Source organism: Pseudovirgaria hyperparasitica (genome assembly GCF_010093815.1).
Source record: "Pseudovirgaria hyperparasitica strain CBS 121739 unplaced genomic scaffold EJ05scaffold_12, whole genome shotgun sequence".
Lineage (NCBI taxonomy): Eukaryota > Fungi > Ascomycota > Dothideomycetes > Acrospermales > Acrospermaceae > Pseudovirgaria > Pseudovirgaria hyperparasitica.
In genome coordinates, this window is record NW_022985560.1 from 1,211,135 (window position 1) to 1,231,985 (window position 20,851).

The window sequence follows — 20,851 nt, forward strand, 5'->3', positions numbered from 1 at the left end:
TATTACAACGTAGTCGAAGAGTCGCGTGAGTGACCATTTAGGGCATCGGCCAACCTCGCGTGTAGGTAGCTCGTGAGGAGATCTGTCCATTGATATCGTATTAGCATTCCTCGTTGTCTTCGTATCGTTTTTGCCCTCTGATTTTTACCGAGCAAAAACTTTGACAACTCCGTCACCCCCTGCCGACACTACGAGTCTGCCATCTTGACTCCAAACGACACTGCAGACTCCTTCACCCCTCATGATGCGATGGCTAGTCAGTTCCTGAGTGCATATCCGCTTTTCAAGCGACCAGAACCGAATCGAGGCGTCATGTCCAGCCGAGACGGCTTCTCGGCCATCTTTGCTCAGCGATAGCGAAGAGATCGCAGAAGGGTGGGCGAGCATGCTGTACGTGCATTGTCCTTTCCATCGTCAGCGGATGTTCATTGAGGAAGAACTGCAGACTCACCACTGTTGGCATCGAAGAAACGGATATACTGATCTTCGTGCCCGCTAATCACGACACCCTCAACACTTCCCTCGCTCATCGAGCCGGTTGCGCCATGAATGACGCTCTCATCTTCAGGTATCCTGCCGTTATCGGACCCGGAACCGTCAAGACTTAACGATGAAGCCACGACCGTGTTGATACCTGTCCTCGGGTTACCATCGTACGTCTCTGCACTAGCCATACCGATGATTTCATCCCCAGTCCTTGTGTCAAAGACCAATACTGCTGAATCAGTATATGACACAACGAAGTTATCGCCTGTAGGTGATAGTGGCGAGATACATGTTGGTGATGGCGCAGTAGGTCGGACTATGTTATGAACAAGCATGTGGTTGAACGGCGTCAAAGTGGCCACACTAGGTTGCGGCGACGACGGGTAGTTCGAGCCAGAAGTGACCGATACTCTTCTGCTCCCACCCACGCCCCTACGAGATCCTGTAGAGGGCGACACGGCCTGGGGTGGCGCGCTCACTGCCCAGATTTTGATCGTCCCGTCAGCTGATCCAGATGCCAGAAGGATCCTGTCAGGGCCGCCGTAATTGTTGCACTCTGGCCCGAACACTGCAGCGCATGTTGTAGGCAATACGCAGACCGACCAGACTGCATCAGTGTGCCCCTCTAAAGTTGCTTTCGGGTCCACACGCCCACGTTCCCATACCCGCACGGATGAGTCCTGGCCACCGGAGAATATCCACCCATCCCCTGATGCCCGTCCACCCGTAGCAAAATTCGCCGCGGCGGGACATGCCGCCAAAGATGTAACGATGCCCTCGTGCCCACGATGTGTAAAATAGCTTTGTATATCCAAGTCATTGTTAACGCTATGCTGCGAAGCATAGCTAGCAGGTATTATCCATCTCTTAATCATACCATCGTCACCCGCTGTGCAAATCTCTGGCTCAGACGGACTACCACCACCCGTGAATATGACAGATCGAACAACATCAAGATGGCCACGCAGAGCAAACCGAACTGTGAAGTTTTGATGATCGGATCGGCTGCCCATTCCAGACAAGTCGCGCACCTCATTCCCTTCACTTCGATGTCGACTCATTGCAGTGGGTCCAGAACTCCGCCTCCGATGCGAATTTGAGGCTATACGAGGCGGTGATTTTGCTGGAATTGTGCTTGCGCTTGGAAAGACATCAGTATCAGGCCTACGCGTCGCCTGACCATCGGCCGAAGCTTCGAAATTTTGGGACGACTCGTCAAAGTTCCAATCTGATTCGTCGGTGACGATGTGTCTAGTACCAGATATTTCATCTTCCTGTGCTGCAACTGGCTTCCCAGCTGCGTCGAAAGAGTGCGTAATTCTTTCGGCCGGCTCCTCGTGGATGGAAACAAATGCCTGGGGCGAGTCAGGTTCAGCAGGTCCAGAACTCATGCTTGTAGATGGATATCCCATGGATTGTGATAGAATTTGTTGACCAGATGGCTCTCTGGTCATGTGAGGTGCTTGCTGATTGCCGTACGGTAGATTCGGTATATCAGACATGGATGGAATGGGCTGGGATTGATGATTGGGGACAGAGGAAGGATGCGACTGGTTGAAACCTGTCTGATGCTGTGCTCTCTGGCGTTGTAGGTACATCTCTTCCATCTGTAAGGGCTCTTGTGAATTCATCATGTGGACGGAGTTGCCGAGCGATTGTGCATTTGAAGGAGGCATTGGTGCATGCATCGGCGGTGTAAGCAAGTAAGTGATCTCTTCGACGCATTTCGTCATATACGCTTTCGATTTATCGCGCTGGCCGTCTCGGAACCTTTCGCCCCCATCTTTACCTTCAATGTCTACGTCGAGGAAAGAATTGTGCTGCTTGTTTTGCGCTGTAGAGGAATATCAGCATAACGCAATTTGAACAATCGACTTTTTGGGGCTTACGTTTACTCTGTTTTGATGCGCTCTTCTCTGGTTTCAGTATCGAAAAAGGTTTCTTTTCATCCGTACCGGACACCTTGTCGTCTGTTTTAGCAGCCTTGTTCTTTGCACGCTCATTTTTGAGAGCCATCTCCAGCATGCGAATCTGCTTGTCAAGCTGATCGTTGAGTTTCTTTGCGCTTCGTACATCGCCTTCTTGTTTCGCTATTTTAGCCTTCATTTCAGCTCGTTCAATGTCCCATGCGTTTCGTGCTCGCTCATGGTTGTGCCATTCCAATTGAAGAAAGCGCATGACCCCTATGAGATTGATCAGCTTTCACACATATCTACACTCACACATGCGCAATTGGACATTGAAGGCGCAAGCTGGTGGCGTTGGCATACCTTGCAGGGTGTATTCTGTAGCGGGCGGTCCATTGTTGTCACCTCCGCCGACTGGCCCACCTCCGCCTAGGTTGGGCTGTTGCCAGGCCATCAACAGCCCACTGTTCTGATCTTTCACGTCTCGATGGGAAAAGTAGCTGTAACATGCAGCAGGCGTGTGGATGGGTGTGTCAAGTTGTTCGACTACGTCGCACTGCCGTCCGTGCAAGGGGTGGAAGAGTTGAGCGTGGTGATCGAGAAGCTACGAGTACAACGACGAAGGTAAAGCGGCGCGATTATGGACGCGTGTCGAGGGCGAGGAAGTGGGTGAGGACCGATAGCTAACTCGAACAGCAGTCTCGTGCTGTTCGTGAGAGCTTCATGGAGGTTGGTTTCGAAGTTAGAACTGTCCCTAGGTGGTTCAGGCGCTAAGACGTCTTGGCACTCGTGGACGCTAAGCATTTTGAGAGAGCTGTTGCTCCCCGGCCCGAACTTGGAACGATCTGAGTTGCTTCACGCTTCACGTTCAAGTGCATACACAGCAAACAGCAGACCAGAAATTGCAGACGCAGACGCAGACGCAGAAGAACGATATATCTTGACACTTCGACCGCCTAAATGCACCTTCAGCTAAGTCAGCAGGAAGTCTCCTCGTTGAATCCCGCAATCGATGCAGTGGCAGAGCAAATGGGCACTTGCACTTCCATGACGATGTGTATATGCGATGCTTCTGCAGTTCGCCGGCCTCACACGTGAACATATGGCCTTTCCAACTTGTCAACCATCGAGTTCACATCATACTCAAGAACGTAGGACTTGTTTCACGACTTGGTCACTCAACCTAGATTACGGTACTCAAGAGAGTAGCGAGGTTTGCGACAATAGCAAGACTGAGGAGCGAAATCATTAGGGCACTGCTGCAACAGAGCCCTAATAACTTTCAAATACTGACAACACTGGTTCGCGAAGGCAAGCGACATTTACCAATGAGCACCTGGTCCTTCAAGGGCATGATGCCTTATATTGACTGATTGCAGCATCGCAGTAATTATGCTGCTGCCTCGGCCGGTGTATGGCCGAATCCGATGCCCAACTCAAGCAAGATCAAGAGATGTATCCGATGCGACCCGACCCAAGGCAGCAGTCATCGACACAGTAATCATACAAATATAGGCCCAATCCCGAATTCACAGTGTACGTTCACTCCAATAAGCATTCAAGATCACGTGCGGCGGGGTTTGTGTCAAAGCTCTTGCATGGAAAAGGCTGGGCCGAACGCGCCTTCCTCCAACATCAAAACACCACAGTTCACATTCCACCACATCATCTCCCAACCACCCACCACCACACATTTCAACACCTGTCGACTGTCCATCACGGTCGCAAAGATACGCATATTTGATACCCCAACTCACAAAGTCGATATATCCCGTCAAACATGCCTGGTGGTAAAGGTACGCGCAGTCCTCGCCCGTGGAAGCCTGAGAGTGGTACCATGTTCTGAGAAAAAGTCAATCTAACATTGCATTTTGCGCTTTCGTAGGAAAGACAGGTGGCAAGACAGGCGGCAAGGCTGATGCCTCTGCCAAACCCGCAAAGTCGCACTCTGCCAAAGCCGGCCTCCAAGTATGTCGTCGCCTACCTAGATCATCAAGTTTTCCTAAGTATCAACAACAACAAGTCGCGTCATGCGAAACGGTAGTACTGACCATGCCATCCACAGTTCCCCTGCGGTCGCATAAAGCGCCATCTTCGCAACCTGACGCGCCACAAGACGCGCATTGGCGCCAAAGCCGCCATCTACCTGACCGCCGTCCTCGAATACCTTACCGCCGAAGTTCTCGAACTGGCCGGAAACGCGGCAAAGGATCTCAAAGTCAAGCGCATTACCCCACGTCACCTTCAGCTCGCGATCCGTGGCGATGAGGAATTGGATACCCTGATCCGCGCCACCATCGCCTTCGGAGGTGTACTGCCACACATCAACCGCGCGTTGCTACTGAAGGTGGAGCAGAAGAAGAAGAGCAAGGCCATCGATGCATAGTTGGCCCCCCCCGTATAAGGCACTACATTTCGTTGTGGGCAGTCACAGGATACACACGAAACTCTTTACTTTTTCCCCCATTGTTTTACAAGAGAGACGAGGAGAAGGTCGGATCGGAGGAAATCGCAGCGCGTAAAGCTGACGCTCATGGGGTAATACTGGCGAACGTCCTGATTTTGATTTTTTCAGCATCAAACCACACTTCAACTAGGCACGCCCGATATCGGCACACGCATTTCTTGGAATGTCTCGCGCGAAAGTCAATACATCCCCGCCCGCCCAAAATCCCATTTCCCCGTTCTTTGCGCCTGCTTCTTTTCTTCTCTCTCTCTCTCTCTGATATACACATGTGCTTTCTTGTACGCAGGCGTGTCGGGTGGATGGATTCTGGGGGGGTTGGAAATTTGGGCATGTGCTTGCTTGCTTGCTTGCTTTGATCCGGGGAAAAGGAAGGAGTACCTCGAATCTGATTTTCACACACAAGTTTTACTTTGTATGGTTAAGATCCTTGTAGCATCATCGTCATCATCATCATTGCCAACCAATCTAAAAGAAGAAAAAAAGACGTATAAAACTCCCGACTCTTGACCTTGAATCGCTTCACGCATGTAATCATTGATTGATCGACTAGGTAGTAGTAGTAGGTAGGCACAGGATTCCCGAAACCATGCGTAACAGCAGCAGGAGACATACACATACATGTATATACGTAACTTCACGCGCACGAGCAATGCCACAAACAAGCACAGCAGCATTGCCAAGTCAATTCATCAGTCAGGACAGGACAGGACACGACAGGACAGAAGCACTCGATTCTCACAGCACTCATTGCCTTAACACACACACACACATGCAAAGCGCCCTATCAACAATCCCCCAAAAGCCCTTTCTAGCCCAGCCCATTCATTCCACCCCCGATGAAATCAACCCTTGTATGCGTCGTGCCCAACAACCCACCACACTACCTCCAACCACCTCGACCATCACCACCACCAATCCAAACCACCGACACACACACACAAAACCAGCAAGTAGAAATTCCAAAAAAAGGCAAGCCAAACCAGAATACTCGCAGACAAAGCTCTAAAGCATGCGAACGGCAAGTCAAGCGCGCCCCTGTCGATATATATCTCCAACCAACGACGTTCATCGGGCGATCAAGAGGGGGAAGGGAGGGGGGCTCGCTCACATAAGAGCCATTAATACAGGTACATTCAGCTACCATGGAAGTAGTAGCAGATGATTTCGAGGCAAAGACCATGGATGTATTCCAAACCGACTAGACAGATGGTAGGGCAGGTTTTACAACTTGTTTGAAGCTTTAGTGAAAGGCATGAAGATGGAAAAGCAAGAATCGAAGAAAGTAAGAAACAACGAAAAAAAAACTCCATTCTGATGGAAATGTGAAATCCAGGTCGGTAGGTCAACTCTGAAGAATCACAATTTGCTCTCGAAACGACCACCATATGCACATTTTGCCATGAGGGAAATATCCAAGTGAAGAGGATTGGACAGAAATCGGGACATTCAAGGCTTAAAAGCCAGAAACATAAATAAGCAACAGTATAGCATCGCATCTGGGAAGACTCTGTTGATGCGTGATGGTGAAGATGTAATGGTATGGGGTGTGGCGGCGTAGGCTGTGGAGCCATATGTCTGAATCTACCTTCGTAGCGTCATTCGTCGTATGCGTCATGAGTTTGCCATTCAGTTGGAAGCCAGGACGATACCAATCCTGGTCATTCCGAATGGTCGAGTGGTCTCAACTTCGTAAATTTTTATTCTGGGGTATGTCGGGTGCTGATACAAGGTCATTCGGTCGTTGCGTCGCGCTTCCTCATGGACGTGACTGAGATACGCGCGTTTCTATTAGTGCTCTACAATGATTTCGACCCCAGATTGTTGCGACAGTTCGTCGCTGCCACGACCGTGATGACCGTTCTGACGAGGACGCGAGAATCCAGAGTTGTTACCAAGGGGTCCTCGCGGCTGTCGAGACGGGTGAGCAGAGCTTCGGTCGCGGCTTTGTTCTTCATAATTCGTGCTCATAGATCTGTGTCCTCCAATTGGACCTGGGTTTGATTCACGGTCCCAGGACATCATTCCCCTGAGACCTCTTTTGGGGCTGCTTTGGGTATTGAAGCCATTGCCGAGGTTCATCCCGTTCATGCTATTGATAAGCATTTCATCACGGCCGTTCATAGTGGTGTTCGTGGGTGTGTTGGAAGGGTTGGTGGAGGCCGATCCTTGTCCATATTCGAATGCATTACGAACATTTGCAGGGAAACTGGCCGTAGACGGGACTGGGGAGGGCGTGTAAGATCGAAGATCGGCATAAGATTTCGCTCCGCGGAGGTTTTGTGCCGCTGCCAGACCACCTGAAGAATCTTGAAAGCCGAGATAGCCCGATCCCTGACGACCAAGAGTGCCGTAAAAGCCATCAGCAGCGCGTACATCACTGAAGTCTGTGGTGGCCGCGCGGTTCAACGCTCTTCGGTTTGGATCGTATCCCTGTGGAATTGGAGGGCTTGTGTTGGGAGCGTTCAGTTTGTGGACATATACCTGTCGTTGATCTCCGACACCTTTGGACAGGTGCATCAGCCCAAATTCGTGTGCGATGGTGTGGATAACACGTCTTTCAGTCGGATGTAGAGTAGCCGGGAACACCATTTCCGTGCGCTGATGGTCCTCTCTGAAGAGTAGAAGTTGTGTGTAGTACCTGAGCACCTCTGGATCATTTAGATCATATTCTGCTCCCTCGTTAGTCGACGGAGCCAGTGACGGGGGTTGCCGGGCCATCAAAGTCCTACCAGGTTTAACAGATCTGCCCTGGACAGGTGACGGAGATGTCGCAGGAGCTTGGCCATGAGAATGGAGAGATCCTATCGACGGCTGCTGATTAAGCGTAGGACCTGGCTGGGGCATGTGCTGCTCTTGCAGTTGGCCGCGACGTTCTCTTTTCTCTCTTTCGATTCGCTCGCGCTCTGCCAACGGAAGCATCTTCTTATATTCAACTCGAAGTTTCCTTCCGTGAAGCTCAAAATGATTGAGATTGTCGATGACAGCAGCAGTCTCGTCGGACGTGGTGAAATTAGCAAAGGCAAGACCGCGAAACACACCACCGTCAAAGTGGTAGTTGAAAGCGTAGGGCAGAGGGAGTCTCATCTCTGTCATGAGCTGGAGAAGCGCCTCTTTTTTAACAGCAAAAGGGATATTCTTGATAACGATAGCAGTGGGGATGAGCTCGTCAGGATCTTCAGGGATGTGATCTTGCCGCAACCCATAGCCGCTTTGACCACCAGTCAAAGGTGAGGGTACGTTGTGGCCGAGGCCAGGGAAAGGAGGAACGGGTGGTTGTTGGGAGGTTTGCATCCAGTCCTATGTTATTGTCAGCATGCGTAGTTCAACAAATGGCTGTAGCCTACGGTGGGCAATCGGCCGCGAGGTTGGTTGCCTTTCATCCTTCCGGTGAAAGGAGCCAGGTTCTGATTCGCACCGAAACTTCCATTATTTCCAGTATTCCAACCAGATCCGCCGAAATCGTTGTGAGGATAGTTGTGCATGGTCGCATTCAAGCGGTCATAGTTCCGCGGCGCAACGTCATATCGCGAGTTGTCGTCCATCTGGTAAAGGCTAGACGGCACGGTGCCATACGCATCGAACTGACGAGAAGTCTGGCGAGTAAGGTCTCGATGCTGCTGCTGTTGTTGGCGATGAGAGCCAGGCGACCTCTGTTGTGGTTCGTACATGTCGTAAGATGGGTTCATAATTTCCGAGCAATGAGCGTGAAAGCCGTGGGCGTAAGTAATAGGCCGTGATTACTGCAGCAGTCGCGCATGCAGCATTTGCTCGAGATGAGCAGTATTTGTTATAGCGATGGCTGACTGTCTCAAGGCCTTGAAGCTTGGAGGTCTGATGGACAAGAGCCAAAGCTAGGTTGCGATAGAGGCGGCGACAATGGATGTAGATCGAGAGAGAGAAAGAGAGAGAGAGAGAGAGAGAGAGAGAGAGAGAGAGAGAGAGAGCGCGACGAACAAGTCGAGACTAGGTCAGTCACAGGTCGCAGCGAGCTAGAGAGCACGCCGAGCGAGAGTGGATGAACCAGGAAGAGACGAGGGCGTATTGGGAAGAGGTAGGCGGTGGCACTTTGCAGAGGTACAAAGCGACTGCACTGCACAGCTGAGGTGGAACAGGAGTATGAGGAGGAGGAGGGTGGTGGTGGTTGTGGTGGTTGTGGTGGTTGTGGAGGAGGAGCCGAAGGTGCACGCGGCTTTCTGGGATGATCAAGCGATGGTCAAGCTTCTTTCTCGTTTTGTCGCGGCGGGTGCGCACGTCGGGCACTGCGCTCTTGTCTGGCACGGCTTCTGAACAAATCGCCGGGACTCGCGGATGCGGATGACGCTGGCAGCAGAACCTGGACAAGAGAAAAGAATATTGACGAAGAAGAAGAAGAAGATGAAGACGACGAGTAAGGCTAGAGACAGATTAAGAGTAGGCTGCGGTACTTCTTTGACGGAAGCTGGGCAGATATGTAGGTGTGCGTAGGTAGTAGGTAGGTCGGTAGGTAGGTAGGTAGGGGAGGGAGAGCAGGGCTTAGTCGGTGTGAGAGCGGACGGGCGTAGTAGAGAGTTGATTTGTAGGTGATGATGAGCTGAGCAGCAGCAGCGTCGTCGTCGTCGTCGTCGTCCTCGTTCTCGGATTGACGGCGAGATAGGTGTGTGTACTACACAGAACAGCCCGGAATGCTGCAGGTGGATGAGGAAAAAGGAAGAAAAGGTGATTGAAAGAGGTGGTGTCAGTGTCAGTGTGAGTGTGTGTGTGTGTTGGTTGTTGGTGAAGGACAAAGCACAGATTCCAGAATGGTGGGAAATTTTATTCCTCGAGCTGTGTGTGGTCCCAAGCAGGCTAAAGCTGCTGGTGCTGGCTGGCTACGGAACCCCCTCCCCCTCCTCTCTCACTCACTTGCTCACAGGTATTTATTCCCTTTACTTCTCTGGCCGTGCTGTTTCATTGTTATTATTATCACTATTATTACTACCATCATCATCATCATCATCATCATTCATTGCCTTCTACGAGTCTTCTACACACTGCTCCACAGTCTCTCACTACTTTACCCCCTCCCCCCCCTATTATATCCAAGAACTGTCTGTACCATTGACTGATCACCGAATGAGGCACTGGCGCGCTATTCGTCTAGTCTGATCGTGTCGTCGATAGAGGCTCAAAGAAGTAACAGCCATCATCAGTAGTCATTGATAGTCAGGGGTGAGCTGAGAGGGCTGACTCTGACTGACCTCCTGAGCAACAAGGAGCAACAGCAGGGAGGGAGAGGAATTCTTGGCCCTTCATAGAATGACTTATGGATGCTGCCGTGTTCGCGTTATCCACTATGCATACATACATACATGGACAAGTAATTAGTACTGTATGTAATTAGTCCTTGATGACTTGCTTTGCACTTTGACTCACCGTGGCCCTACCTGGTTAGTAGTAGCTAACTATTAGGTATTAATCTACCTGGCCGGGACCGTCTACCCACCCAACTACAATGTACCATCTTACCATGTGTTATGTATCTATCTATCATGCACAATCCAATGCCCCCTTTGCCTTTCTCATGCTTCTTCATCTCTGGCTGCGACGAAAGAATTCAGTGTTACCACTAATTACTCACGACACTTCACCACCTCATGTCTCAACCTCTCACTCCCGCATACATAGCAGGGGGTTTCCAGACACTTTTGTTTCTCTCAGCTGGATTAAAAGGTTTTACCATTTCCTGCCAATCCATGGGTTGCTGTCCCAAGCTTGGCACCGCCATCTCATTTCTCGCCCACGTCTAATAATTCACGCGACGGGCACTATCGACGCGTCTCTGCCGTCTGGTTCGTCCTTGGTGCAAGATTGACGTCCACTGGACTCTACGTGCAGCTTAGACGCGTCCTGGGCGAAGCGTTGTCATTGTTATTGTTGTTGTTGTTGCTGTTGTTGCTGCTGCATGATCATGACTAGACGTTTGACAACTGACATCCGTCTTTCCCACCCATAGATGCCTTGTCATGAATCTGCCGTCTCGTTGCGATCATCGAATCCTAGTCTAGACTCGTCCTGGAAGACCGTAATTAACGTGTCTTTTCCTGAGACGAATGCCCAACCTCCAATAATAACAAACCATTCATTTCATCCATGCGAACCGCGTGCATCTGCATCTACAAACCTAGCAACTAATAGCGTAGTCGCTCCTAGCCTAGCACTGCTGCTGCCGTGGCCGCTCTACATAATCTCTGTCAGCTGCAGCGCCTCACAGGTGTGTGTACAGTATTGTCTGTCGCGAGTAGATTTCGATGTGACCTCTCGGAGGCCGTGCAGTGATTGGTGCGCGGGACGGCCCTCGACAAAAAAGCCACGCTGCTTGCTGCCCAACCTGTTTGACTTCCTTTGTCAGGGAGCAACAGTTATTGGTTTTTTTTTTCTTCTTGTTTTTGGGTAATGGGCTGCTTCCTTGTCCAATTTCTTCTCATTACCATTTCTCAATCGCTGCGGTACGATTAAAGTGTAATACCTGATTTGTTACCCCGATAACCGCTATCATACTACCTCGTCCTGCTCTCGACATCCTGGTCAATACCTGCGCTCGCTCTCTTCGTCGGGCGAGCGTGATGATCCACTTGCTCTATTGCTTCATAGCATCATACACCACGCCATGCGCGTCCTAGCAAGGATCCTACGCCAGTCACCAGCGCACCCCTTCGTTTTGAGCTTCCACTTGCAGTATCGCGTAGAATGCATGCTATGAACAGCTGGTTGCGTGGTGGGACATGTCTGCACTGCTCAGCAATATAACAATATTGACACACTGGCCTCGGCGACGTTCGAGGGAAGCCTTCTAGACCGTTTACCCTTGTCGATCCTTTTCCCACGAGGTGCAAAGGGGGAGGGGGGCAAGACTCAGGGGAGCCGGTACGTACGCGGGCCGCAAAGCTACGATCGTAGCGCATTCGTGGCTTCGTCTTGTCTGTTCCTCTCACCTCAGTCCTATGGGGGGGTGAAGTATCACATATCTTATAGAGGCTCCTTGTTATTGCTCCTTGGGGATTTGGATGCAGTCATCGGCCATTGTGTGACGGTCCGATTTGGCATGCTGGCTGCAGACGCTGCAGAGGTACAAGAGCAAGCCATCTCATGTGTCTTGCTCCAGGAAAGCAGTAGATCGCAGCGGAGCCAAGCGCGATGCAACACATTCTAACCGCTCAGCGCGCGCCCATGTCAGGATCCAAAGCTGGTCCTGTGGTGTATGCACGCAGCAACAGCTCTGTCATCCATTGGAATTCATCTATACGTCCCCGTAGCCTTTTATTCCTTCACCCGTAATACCGTCATGCAACACACCCCGAAGCGGGGCTGCCAGCATCCGTCTTCGTGCTCGATCGACCGCAAAACCATCCGCTGCCATGTCCTTTGACACGAGCGAATCGCTCATGTCACACAACATCCTCGCCAGCAGCATGTATATCGACTGAAGGGAGCTGTTGTGTTGCCAGTGACAAATGTGCATCTGATGTTGGTCATAAAAACAATTGTATGCATTCATGGATTCCTTCTTGCTTCCACTGTACTATATGCAATGTGACCCCACTTCTGAGTAAGACGGGCCCCGACTTGCTGGTACCCCGTACCCAGGATCACCGTCACCGCATCGATCGATGATCATGTGATGTATGGTGGGGTGAGCATCATTGTAGGACCGGGCAGTGAGCATATTAAGCGTTGTGAAACGACTGCAGCTTGTTGCATCATTTGCTTTTCGCAGTCTACTCCTCTGACATGGGACGTAGACACAGACGGGCTACTTTATCGCACCTTATCTCTACGAACCTACCCCGGCATACACGTTGCATGATACGAAACTAGCAGCTGTGTCCGTCGAACGATGACTGACATTATCTGTTCCGATGCATGACTCGGTCTGCGTTTTGACTTTTGAGGACTTCAACCCGCGAGAGATAATTAGTTGTGACCGAGTGATTCGGTAGTGTGTAGACAGGGTATCCTACAGAGCATCAAAGTCGAGTCGCCATCACATTCCCTTCTGCTTCCTACCGTGCTCGGTCGGGAGTCCGGTGTATTCTTGGCGTCGTACGAGCGACGTTGAGTAGGTCCGATTCCTATTTAAATTCAATAGAAGCAACATGGCTGCTGGCCTGACCCTCAAAGGTTTTGGTGCTGGTGTGCCTTTCGTATTACCTGTTTGGGTAGAACATCGTTCTTCAAATCGTTGTCGTCCACTCGGTGGCTCCGACGCGTTTAAATTCAACTGTGGCAGCGAATTGCCCACTTGCTATCCATTGTTCAAGTGTCTCCTTCGTATAAGGGCCATTAGGCGTCAAGTTTGGATCTTGTGCATACCGAAACTCGAATTGTTGCGCATTTTCCGGTCCTACGTCGTCCGCAGCCTGGGATGGTGGATCGACCCAGGCGTCTCCAGTCTCGCGTTGATACCATCGAGTCAATAGCTCGCGTTCTTGCTCGTATATATCATCTGTTCCCCGGTTCATCAGTTTCGTGGTGCTGTCGGTTATAGCATCGATGGCCTCTTTCTTCTTTTGTTCTGCCGCAGCTGTTACGGGATCGACATCCATCGAAGTGCCATTCCTCAGCATCTTTTTCTGCTTCCACGCAGGAATAGGCTGTTTTCGACCCTTGTTCAGCCGTTGCAGTGCTTCGAGTGATGTTTCACCTAGTTCTAGATGAGGTATGAGTGCCTTGAGAAGATCACTGGTTAGCAGCTCGTCATCGTCTAGCCGTCGTTGGCGCTCTTCTTGCTCGCGTTTTGCCCTGGCGTCCTTGGCCTTCTTTATGTCCTTCTTGGATATCCCTTCAAGCCATGTATCGTGTACTGCGTCCGGGTCGCCAGCTTTGCGGACAAAATTGCCATTCTCATCGAAGCGTCCCTCCTCCCCTTCTGATTTCATATTAAAAGCGTCCAGTTTTGGCGCATGTTTCGTCTTATGACCGGCTCCCAATTCTTTGTCGATGCCCCTAGGGACTCTGTCTCGCTCCTCATCGCCTCCGCTGTCGCTGCTGCTTTCCGCTTCATGGTCAATGTCGTCGGCATCTAGACGAAAGTTGGCAGACACGTGTCCACCGGCTTTGCTGTCCGCAACCGCGCCTTCGACATCCTGGTTCTCCATGAACTTGACACTCTTTTTCTTCTTGCCTTCTCGACTCAGTTCTTCCTCATCTCCATCAGCTTCCTCAAGATCTGCAAACATGTCTTGGTCTTCCTCTTCTTTGGACTTTCTTGCGTCTTGTGCTTTCGCATCTGCACGAGCATCAAAATTGTCGTTGGAGCTATCCGAGTCGTACCCGTCGATATTGACTGCGTTACGCTTGGTGGCAGCTCCTTTGCCAATAACGTCTGCCTCAAGGATCTCATCTTCCTCGTTCGCGTCAGGAGCTAGGTTTGATGGGTTTCGTGGATCAAAGCGGGGCTTCTTTGTGCTTGACCCTTCGCCGTCTTGGTGATGTGTACGGGCGTAATTCTCGCTGGCGCGCTTCGGTCTAGGCGCCAACCTGCCTGTCATTGTCCTAATAGTTTATCGTTAGAGATAAAGCAGTTCCTGCAGTGTAACAAATGTATTGCGACTGAGATTGTTGTGTGTTGGGTGCTGTAACAATGGAGATGAGGCTCTGGTGTGCATCCGACGTTTGGAGCTTGGGCCTCTATACGGCCTCGGTGTCACCAAGTCCAGACTGTCCAGCGTCATCAGTGGGAGCCTTCACTATGTCCGAACATCCCGCATCAACATCCACAAATATCGGTGTCACGCCTGCCTTCATCCTCGAACCTCCTACTGCTGCGCATCTTTCCTCGTGGCCACTGTAAGCAAGTATTTTTTCCAGCCCACCTAGATCTCCGATCTTCCAGGGTGCCTACCTACCAATTCGGCCCTCCTCTATAATCATGGCAAGTGCAACACCCCGCGAAGAAATGAAGTGAGGTCGCAATCAAGCATCTCTCTAACATTCACTTTCAGGATCCCAGATACTTCGACGAGGATGATCCGATGGCTCTATACCAGGCCGCTCTCTTGCGACGACAAGGAGGCGCCCCTCGGCGGTTCGACGAGTGGTTTCGATGCATGCCCGTTGCCATGTTGCCAGGCCCAGACCGACCTGAGGCGAATCATGGCGGCAAAGTCTTTCTACCTCCGAGTGCTCTGGACAAACTAACGAGGCTTCACATTACTTATCCTATGCTCTTCGAGCTCACAAACAACAAGGACAACGCAAACAAGAAGACACATGCTGGTGTACTGGAATTCACAGCAGAAGAGGGGAAGATATACCTACCATACTGGGTACGCAGTTGAGACAGCTATTCATAATAGCAACAGAATCAAGTGCTAATCATTCTGTATAGCTCATGGAGACCTTGAAGGTCGACGTCGGGGATATGCTCCAAGTCAAGTCCACAGACCTTCCTCTAGGCACTTTCATCAAGCTCCAACCTCAAGACTGTTCTTTTCTGGAGATCTCAGACCCGAAGGCAGTTCTTGAAAATGCGTTCCGAAACTTCTCTTGCCTGACAACCGGAGACATCTTCACATTCAGCTATAATGACACAGTGTACCACATTGCTGTCCTTGAGACCAGGCCGGATAACGCCACGAAAGCGATATGTACACTTGAGACTGATTTATCCGTCGACTTCGCACCACCTATAGGCTATGAGGAACCCAAGCGCACATCAGGCACATCGACGCCTCGCAGCACGGCGAGCGGCGCAGGCGGCGTTCTGGCGGGCAAAGGTGGCATGCTCCATCCGCACGGTACTATGGCGCAGGCTATAAACTATGCCTCCATTGCCCCTGGATCCTCGACCGCAGCCACAGGCGCTAGAGCAGTGTCGAGCCACTTCCTCTCGTCAGGGCACAAGCTGAGCAGCAAGAAAGGCAGCAAACCGGCGACCCCGAAGCCTTCCACACCAGTTGTTGGCACATCGAACACCCTGCCCAACGCTCTTCCTCCTACCATAAGGAGAACTAATGGCCCGCAGCCCTTGCGTCTGCCCCCTGGAAAACTATTTTTTGGGTACGAGATCAAACCTGCGAAGAAGGAGGGCGATCAGGAGAAACCACCGGAGGGTGTCCATTTCCAGGGACAGGGCAATACGCTGAGAAAAAAGAAGGGAGATAAGTAGGCAATATGCTGAACTTCTCATGCATGTGATGCATACATGGCGTTGGGTGACAGCAATTATTGCTTAGGGAGCATTCGGTGTCCTTTTCAGTGACCATAGACTCTCAGATGCTTTCGGACGCGCAATTTATAGTCCAATGTATGGTACGTTCATCGTCCTAGGTGGACAGTGGAGGCTTGAGCATATACTCCAAGGCTATTTGTGAGCATACGCGTGTACATTACTGGTGATTGTTGCCTGGCCATCAAAGATGCTAAGCAGCAAGTAGATATACTTACAAATAACATTTCATAATCTATGACGGTCTACCATTTCTATATTGCCCACCAAGTCACTAGGGCATTAGTTAGGGATCATCTTCATATTTGTCAACACCACCATCGTTTCATCAAAAAGCACAAACATCTTCCTCCTTGGTCCAGCTGCAAGGCACTCTTCCCGGCTCCCGGACACATACAACTCCCCGGCCGATCTGAGAATGTTCATCTCGTCTAGCGTTGCCCGACCGACTGCTGTGCCCCATTGGATCAGTCTGCAGAAGTGGCGCTTGTTCCATGCTCGGACCGCGCATGCACGAGCGATCACTTGACAAGCAACAGCTGCGTGTTGTCTGCGTTCCCAGTTGGATTGATTCTCCATCGAAATTGCTCATTCGTACTTGCCTCGTGTTGGAACTGTGCCCGGGGAGTCCAGACTGCCTGCCCCAAGACGACGCGACGCCGCTGGAGCCTCATGTCAAACACGAACGAATGATGCAGATCTGCAAGACCTGTCGGCGTGGTATAGAGCTGATGGTGATACGACGCGGAACGGCGCGAGCAGAACCCGGGTGTGACGACGGCGACGTACGTGGCTGTGGTGTATGGCGAGTGAGTGGGATGGGCAGATGCGGCGCCGGGGGGCACCATGGAGAGAGCGTGGGCCCATACAATACAAACTGTGGATGGTGCTGGTCGACTCCATGGACATGCATTGACAAGGTATGCTAGGGACGCAAGTGATGTGGTGCGTGAGAGTGCAAGTGTAGGTGTATCAGGCTGCAGATTGGCGCGCAAGTGTGACAGAGCTGGTGTAAGCGCCTCTGACGCCGCACGCGATACTCGAGAGGCGCATTTCGAGTTTTGATGGGGGGTGGAGACAGCTGAGTTGGTGAAGCGCAGCTATGTTTTCTCTTCTTCTTCTTCTCCAAATTGGACGAGATGTTTTGCTTCTTTGAGTGGTGGCGTCTGGCTATGGCATAGATGATCTTCGTTCGTTTTGGAATTGTATACCCACACTTTCTATTTTTTAAGACAGCGCTATAACAACATCTCTGCTGCTTTTTAGCGGAGTCTTAATACTTTCATAGTACTTACGTGGACACAAGATGTCAGATAAGCAATCCATGTCATCGCACGGCCACATGCACGCGAACGCGACCAAGTGAGAAAGCGTTCGCGAGGCTTCTGTCAAGAGTTCGCATGCATCTGCCGCGATGCTAGGCAGCATTCGTGGAGACGTCAAGGTAGGAACCGGTAAGGCGAAGACAACGGCCTGCAGCTGTATGATGGAATTGATTGCAGCCTACCTACTCTTACTCGTTCACGATTACGCCTCTCTGTTGCATTTGCCTTGCTCAAGTCATGTGTCGGCCAAGGCCAAAAGCCCTGGAATCCAACTAAAGTATGTATAGCTACGGTGCAGAAATCGACGTTACTCTCGTGTCCAGAAGTCGGGTAGTCCTGTCGCTAGGTAAAGAAGAGGATTTTATGCTTGCTATTGGTGGTTCGCAACACCATTCACCGCGAACCATCGACCCTAAGTATTGATCGAACGGTGACAGTCTTTCTGTTTGGGAACGATGTGAAACAAACTTCGGCCGACAGTCTCTGTGTCTCACTCATATTGCTTCGTCATCTGCACGCAAGGACAGATGGCTGGTGAGATCAGCGATACAAGAAGAGGGTGGCACGCAGAGATTCCGTATTGGCTAATATTCAAATCCCTTGCTTGATACCCTTGGAAGCTAGAACAGATGTCGACTAATTCAGAAGGCTTCCATCTTAGCAACAAAGGGTAATCAAGATTGGGGCTTGACTAATTCGAGAATGACCAACCTTGTGAGTGTCCTTTGGGAAGAAACGCAAAATGACATGACTGCCGTCTCGGACACTGCACCCCACGCGCCAGACATCTTGCAGGAAGGCAAACTTCATTATATCCATAGAAGAACTACACCGACCTGGTCCATTCCATACGGGCGTGATCGGTTCATTATACGAGTCTCGAAGACGGTGTGGCATTCTGAAGAAGCCAGACTAGGCCGAGAAAGATAGACGTCGGAGTGACTCGCCTACTACCCGTGCCACGCGAGGCCCTGGGCACTGACGACATCTCACCCAGGCCGAAGCGTCTGTTGCCGACTGAAGATCATCATTGGAGTTCTCATTGGGACGGTCATTAGATGCTAGATGCGGTGGGAGATGCCCGGGTGGTGGCTCGCTCCAGGCGCGCCAGACGCGATGCGTTGATATCTCTGTAGCGCAATACGAAGACGATATTCGACGCAGAGGCATTCGGCATGGGGTCAGTCAAAAAGAGTTCGATGGGCCCACGAGACTGGTCGAAAACGTGGGGATGCGAAGTGAGATGCAACGGTTGAGTCGTGCGCGGTCGTGGTTCGTGGTGCATGCGATCATTGCGATGATTGTTCCGGGCGGTGTGGGCAGGCGGCCGCTTACCACGCCGTCCATCCCTCGGCAATTAGACGCGGACGAATCACAGAGCCGCAGTCGCTTCTGGTCTGTTGGTCAAGGGGCTAAGGGGTCAAGGGGAAGGGGTTGACAGGAGAGACAGAAAAGGTCAAAATGTAGGGCTGACTCGATGTCTGCATATCCTTGCGCTCCCCACGTCCACCTTTTCACTCATGATTCCATGGCACTGAGTCTGCTCTCACTTGGACAATGGCTTACCTTGGGTATTATTACTATACTCATGCTCTCTCGTCTGTGCAAGACTTACACTTGGACCCCCAACACTACTCAGCACGGGAAACATTGACGTCTATGCCAAAAAGCCAACGGATTCCGCCTCCCTGTCCGCATTCATTCTACGCCCCATGGATCTCAAATGGCACTCGTCGTCGAATAGCACTGCCAGTATGCTAGCTGCTTCATCACCGCCAACACACTGCCATGCCATCCGAATCATTGGGAATGTCTTTCGTCCATAGTCCAAATAATCGCGTGGTTGGCGCGGATCCTGATGCCCATGTTGATATTCCCTTTGTTGCCGTACTCGCGCATTGCTCCACATGTGCCCATTACTACTGTGCCTCTAGACCAACTCCACTCCAGCTGCTGCCATAGCTCGGCCGCCTCGATGGTAATCATGCCATCCTTGATCTGGCCTCCCCGTGCTGCTTGTCTGGTCCCTGACAATGTTGGCAGTCATAATGCTCAAGTAGATTTTCAGCCTGTCGTATCGGTCGTTCCGGCTTATCCCCACCTTGCGCTGCCCTATTGACTTAGGACCCAACATGCCCGCCGGTTCTTGGTCACAAGCCACCATACGATTCCTAGATATCAGACGAACCCTCCCTGTTTGTCCTTCTTTGGGTTCAGTCCTGGTCTCCACTCGAAGGCAGCGACAGATTATACTGGTCCTGACGCCGTTATCCGTCATTCTTCTCATACTGTGCCATGTCTTACCTGCGTTCACTCTCTTCTAAGATCACTCGTTCTGTTTTGCTCAATCGTTCTGTGCCATTGCGCAGTAGGGTCTAAAGCACCCTATTGTCCTGGGACTTGTCAGTATATTTACTTGTTCCATTTGTCCCCGTCTTCATACTTCATTCGAACTTCACCACTATCCTCTCACATCTCATCAACATGTGTATGCAAATCGTTGAGCAATATCCAGGCTGTGGCTGCATCTACTTCGTACATGGTTGGCAGGCGTGTCCTTCTCCGGGTTCATCTATCTGTAAATTGACAGTCAAATACGTCGCGTGTGGTCATACATGCTCCGCCCATCACCGAGGATGACCAGAACGCCAGCTGAGACGTACGAAACAATGCTGGCATTTGATTTCTCAGGCTAGGTGGAAATTGTCACGGACACGGAATTCAACATCTCATACATCTGCGGGTTGCGACGGCCCGCCGGTACGGGTCGATCAACTACATTCACTTCGCGCCAAACGACATCACCAACCTCAGTACATCTCTTGACGAGATCAACACCTCTTCGATCAACGCTTTTCCATCGGACGGATATACGGAAGGGAGGAGAACACAAAGAATTCTAAATATTGCTAGCGAAGGCGTCATGAGTCCGGCGCCGCCCACACCGTCCAGCTTGCACAACTCTCAGCCCCAGCGATCCTTGGACAGCATGTTGCGGCAGCATTTTTGAGCACCATAATACCGCCGTTCGATGAACCATGAGCGAAATGTATAGAAATCATCTTCAGTGGTTCGGTGCAACGGTTGGGATCTTTTTTTAGAACGGCACCGGCGCAATGGTACGGTTTCTCGCTTAACCCAAGAATACTATTTCCTACTACGGCAACGAGGCGTTTTCTACATCCACTCATGCCCCTTTGCACTGTATGCCTTATTCGTGATATTTGGCATTGTAAATTGCTTATGCGCTGTAATTATTATGTGTCGTCTCCTCTCCTGCTGAATGCCTTGTAATGCTAATAAAGCACATCATGTATGTAATTTGCCAACCATGAGAAGTATCATGCCCCAGCGCGGATCGTCAAGCCCCATTTGACAAACATCTCCAACAATATAAGAACCCTACGTCCAATGACGAGATTTCCTTTTCCCTACCTTGCTGCCAAATTGTAGACTGAGAATATATGTACACGTGTCAGTG

General features: G+C 51.0%; 6 protein-coding genes across 6 annotated transcripts; 2 read left to right on the plus strand and 4 right to left on the minus strand.

Moving 5' to 3' along the window:
* Positions 1-144: 144 nt before the first annotated feature.
* EJ05DRAFT_493914 (striatin Pro11) lies at positions 145-2,847 on the minus strand (the record flags this gene model as incomplete). Its single annotated transcript, XM_033746149.1, has 4 exons — positions 145-404; positions 452-2,320; positions 2,442-2,669; positions 2,757-2,847. The coding sequence occupies 4 exons, from the start codon at positions 2,845-2,847 to the stop codon at positions 145-147; spliced, it is 2,448 nt and encodes an 815-aa protein (XP_033598663.1).
* Positions 2,848-4,173: 1,326 nt separating this feature from the next.
* EJ05DRAFT_493915 (histone-fold-containing protein) lies at positions 4,174-4,779 on the plus strand (the record flags this gene model as incomplete). Its single annotated transcript, XM_033746150.1, has 3 exons — positions 4,174-4,189; positions 4,288-4,361; positions 4,459-4,779. The coding sequence occupies 3 exons, from the start codon at positions 4,174-4,176 to the stop codon at positions 4,777-4,779; spliced, it is 411 nt and encodes a 136-aa protein (XP_033598664.1).
* A 1,150-nt stretch (positions 4,780-5,929) lies between these two features.
* On the minus strand, positions 5,930-6,539 carry EJ05DRAFT_93692 (uncharacterized protein). The gene has a single exon (XM_033750077.1). The coding sequence runs from the start codon at positions 6,429-6,431 to the stop codon at positions 5,994-5,996; it is 438 nt and encodes a 145-aa protein (XP_033598665.1). The 5' UTR covers positions 6,432-6,539; the 3' UTR covers positions 5,930-5,993.
* Positions 6,540-6,648: 109 nt separating this feature from the next.
* Positions 6,649-8,528, minus strand: EJ05DRAFT_488002 (uncharacterized protein; the record flags this gene model as incomplete). The annotated part of the gene is made up of 2 exons (XM_033745660.1): positions 6,649-8,157; positions 8,205-8,528. 2 exons carry the CDS (start codon positions 8,526-8,528, stop codon positions 6,649-6,651), a joined length of 1,833 nt encoding a protein of 610 aa, XP_033598666.1.
* A 4,183-nt stretch (positions 8,529-12,711) lies between these two features.
* Positions 12,712-14,478, minus strand: EJ05DRAFT_93724 (uncharacterized protein). Its single transcript, XM_033750078.1, has one exon. The coding sequence runs from the start codon at positions 14,364-14,366 to the stop codon at positions 13,050-13,052; it is 1,317 nt and encodes a 438-aa protein (XP_033598667.1). The 5' UTR covers positions 14,367-14,478; the 3' UTR covers positions 12,712-13,049.
* An 81-nt stretch (positions 14,479-14,559) lies between these two features.
* Positions 14,560-16,298, plus strand: EJ05DRAFT_93758 (UFD1-domain-containing protein). Its single transcript, XM_033750080.1, has 3 exons — positions 14,560-14,749; positions 14,820-15,143; positions 15,206-16,298. The coding sequence occupies exons 1-3, from the start codon at positions 14,747-14,749 to the stop codon at positions 15,983-15,985; spliced, it is 1,107 nt and encodes a 368-aa protein (XP_033598668.1). The 5' UTR covers positions 14,560-14,746; the 3' UTR covers positions 15,986-16,298.
* The last annotated feature ends 4,553 nt before the right edge of the window (positions 16,299-20,851 follow it).

What these genes read in the sequence shown, in the direction of transcription:
- EJ05DRAFT_93758 (XM_033750080.1), top strand. An exon ending in AGATATACCTACCATACTGG is followed by an intron (nt 15,144 to 15,205) that starts GTACGCAGTTGA and finishes CATTCTGTATAG; the next exon opens with CTCATGGAGACCTTGAAGGT.
- EJ05DRAFT_93724 (XM_033750078.1), bottom strand. Translation starts at nt 14,366, where the DNA reads ATGACAGGCAGGTTGGCGCCTAGACCGAAGCGCGCCAGCGAGAATTAC.
- EJ05DRAFT_93692 (XM_033750077.1), bottom strand. Translation starts at nt 6,431, where the DNA reads ATGGCTCCACAGCCTACGCCGCCACACCCCATACCATTACATCTTCAC.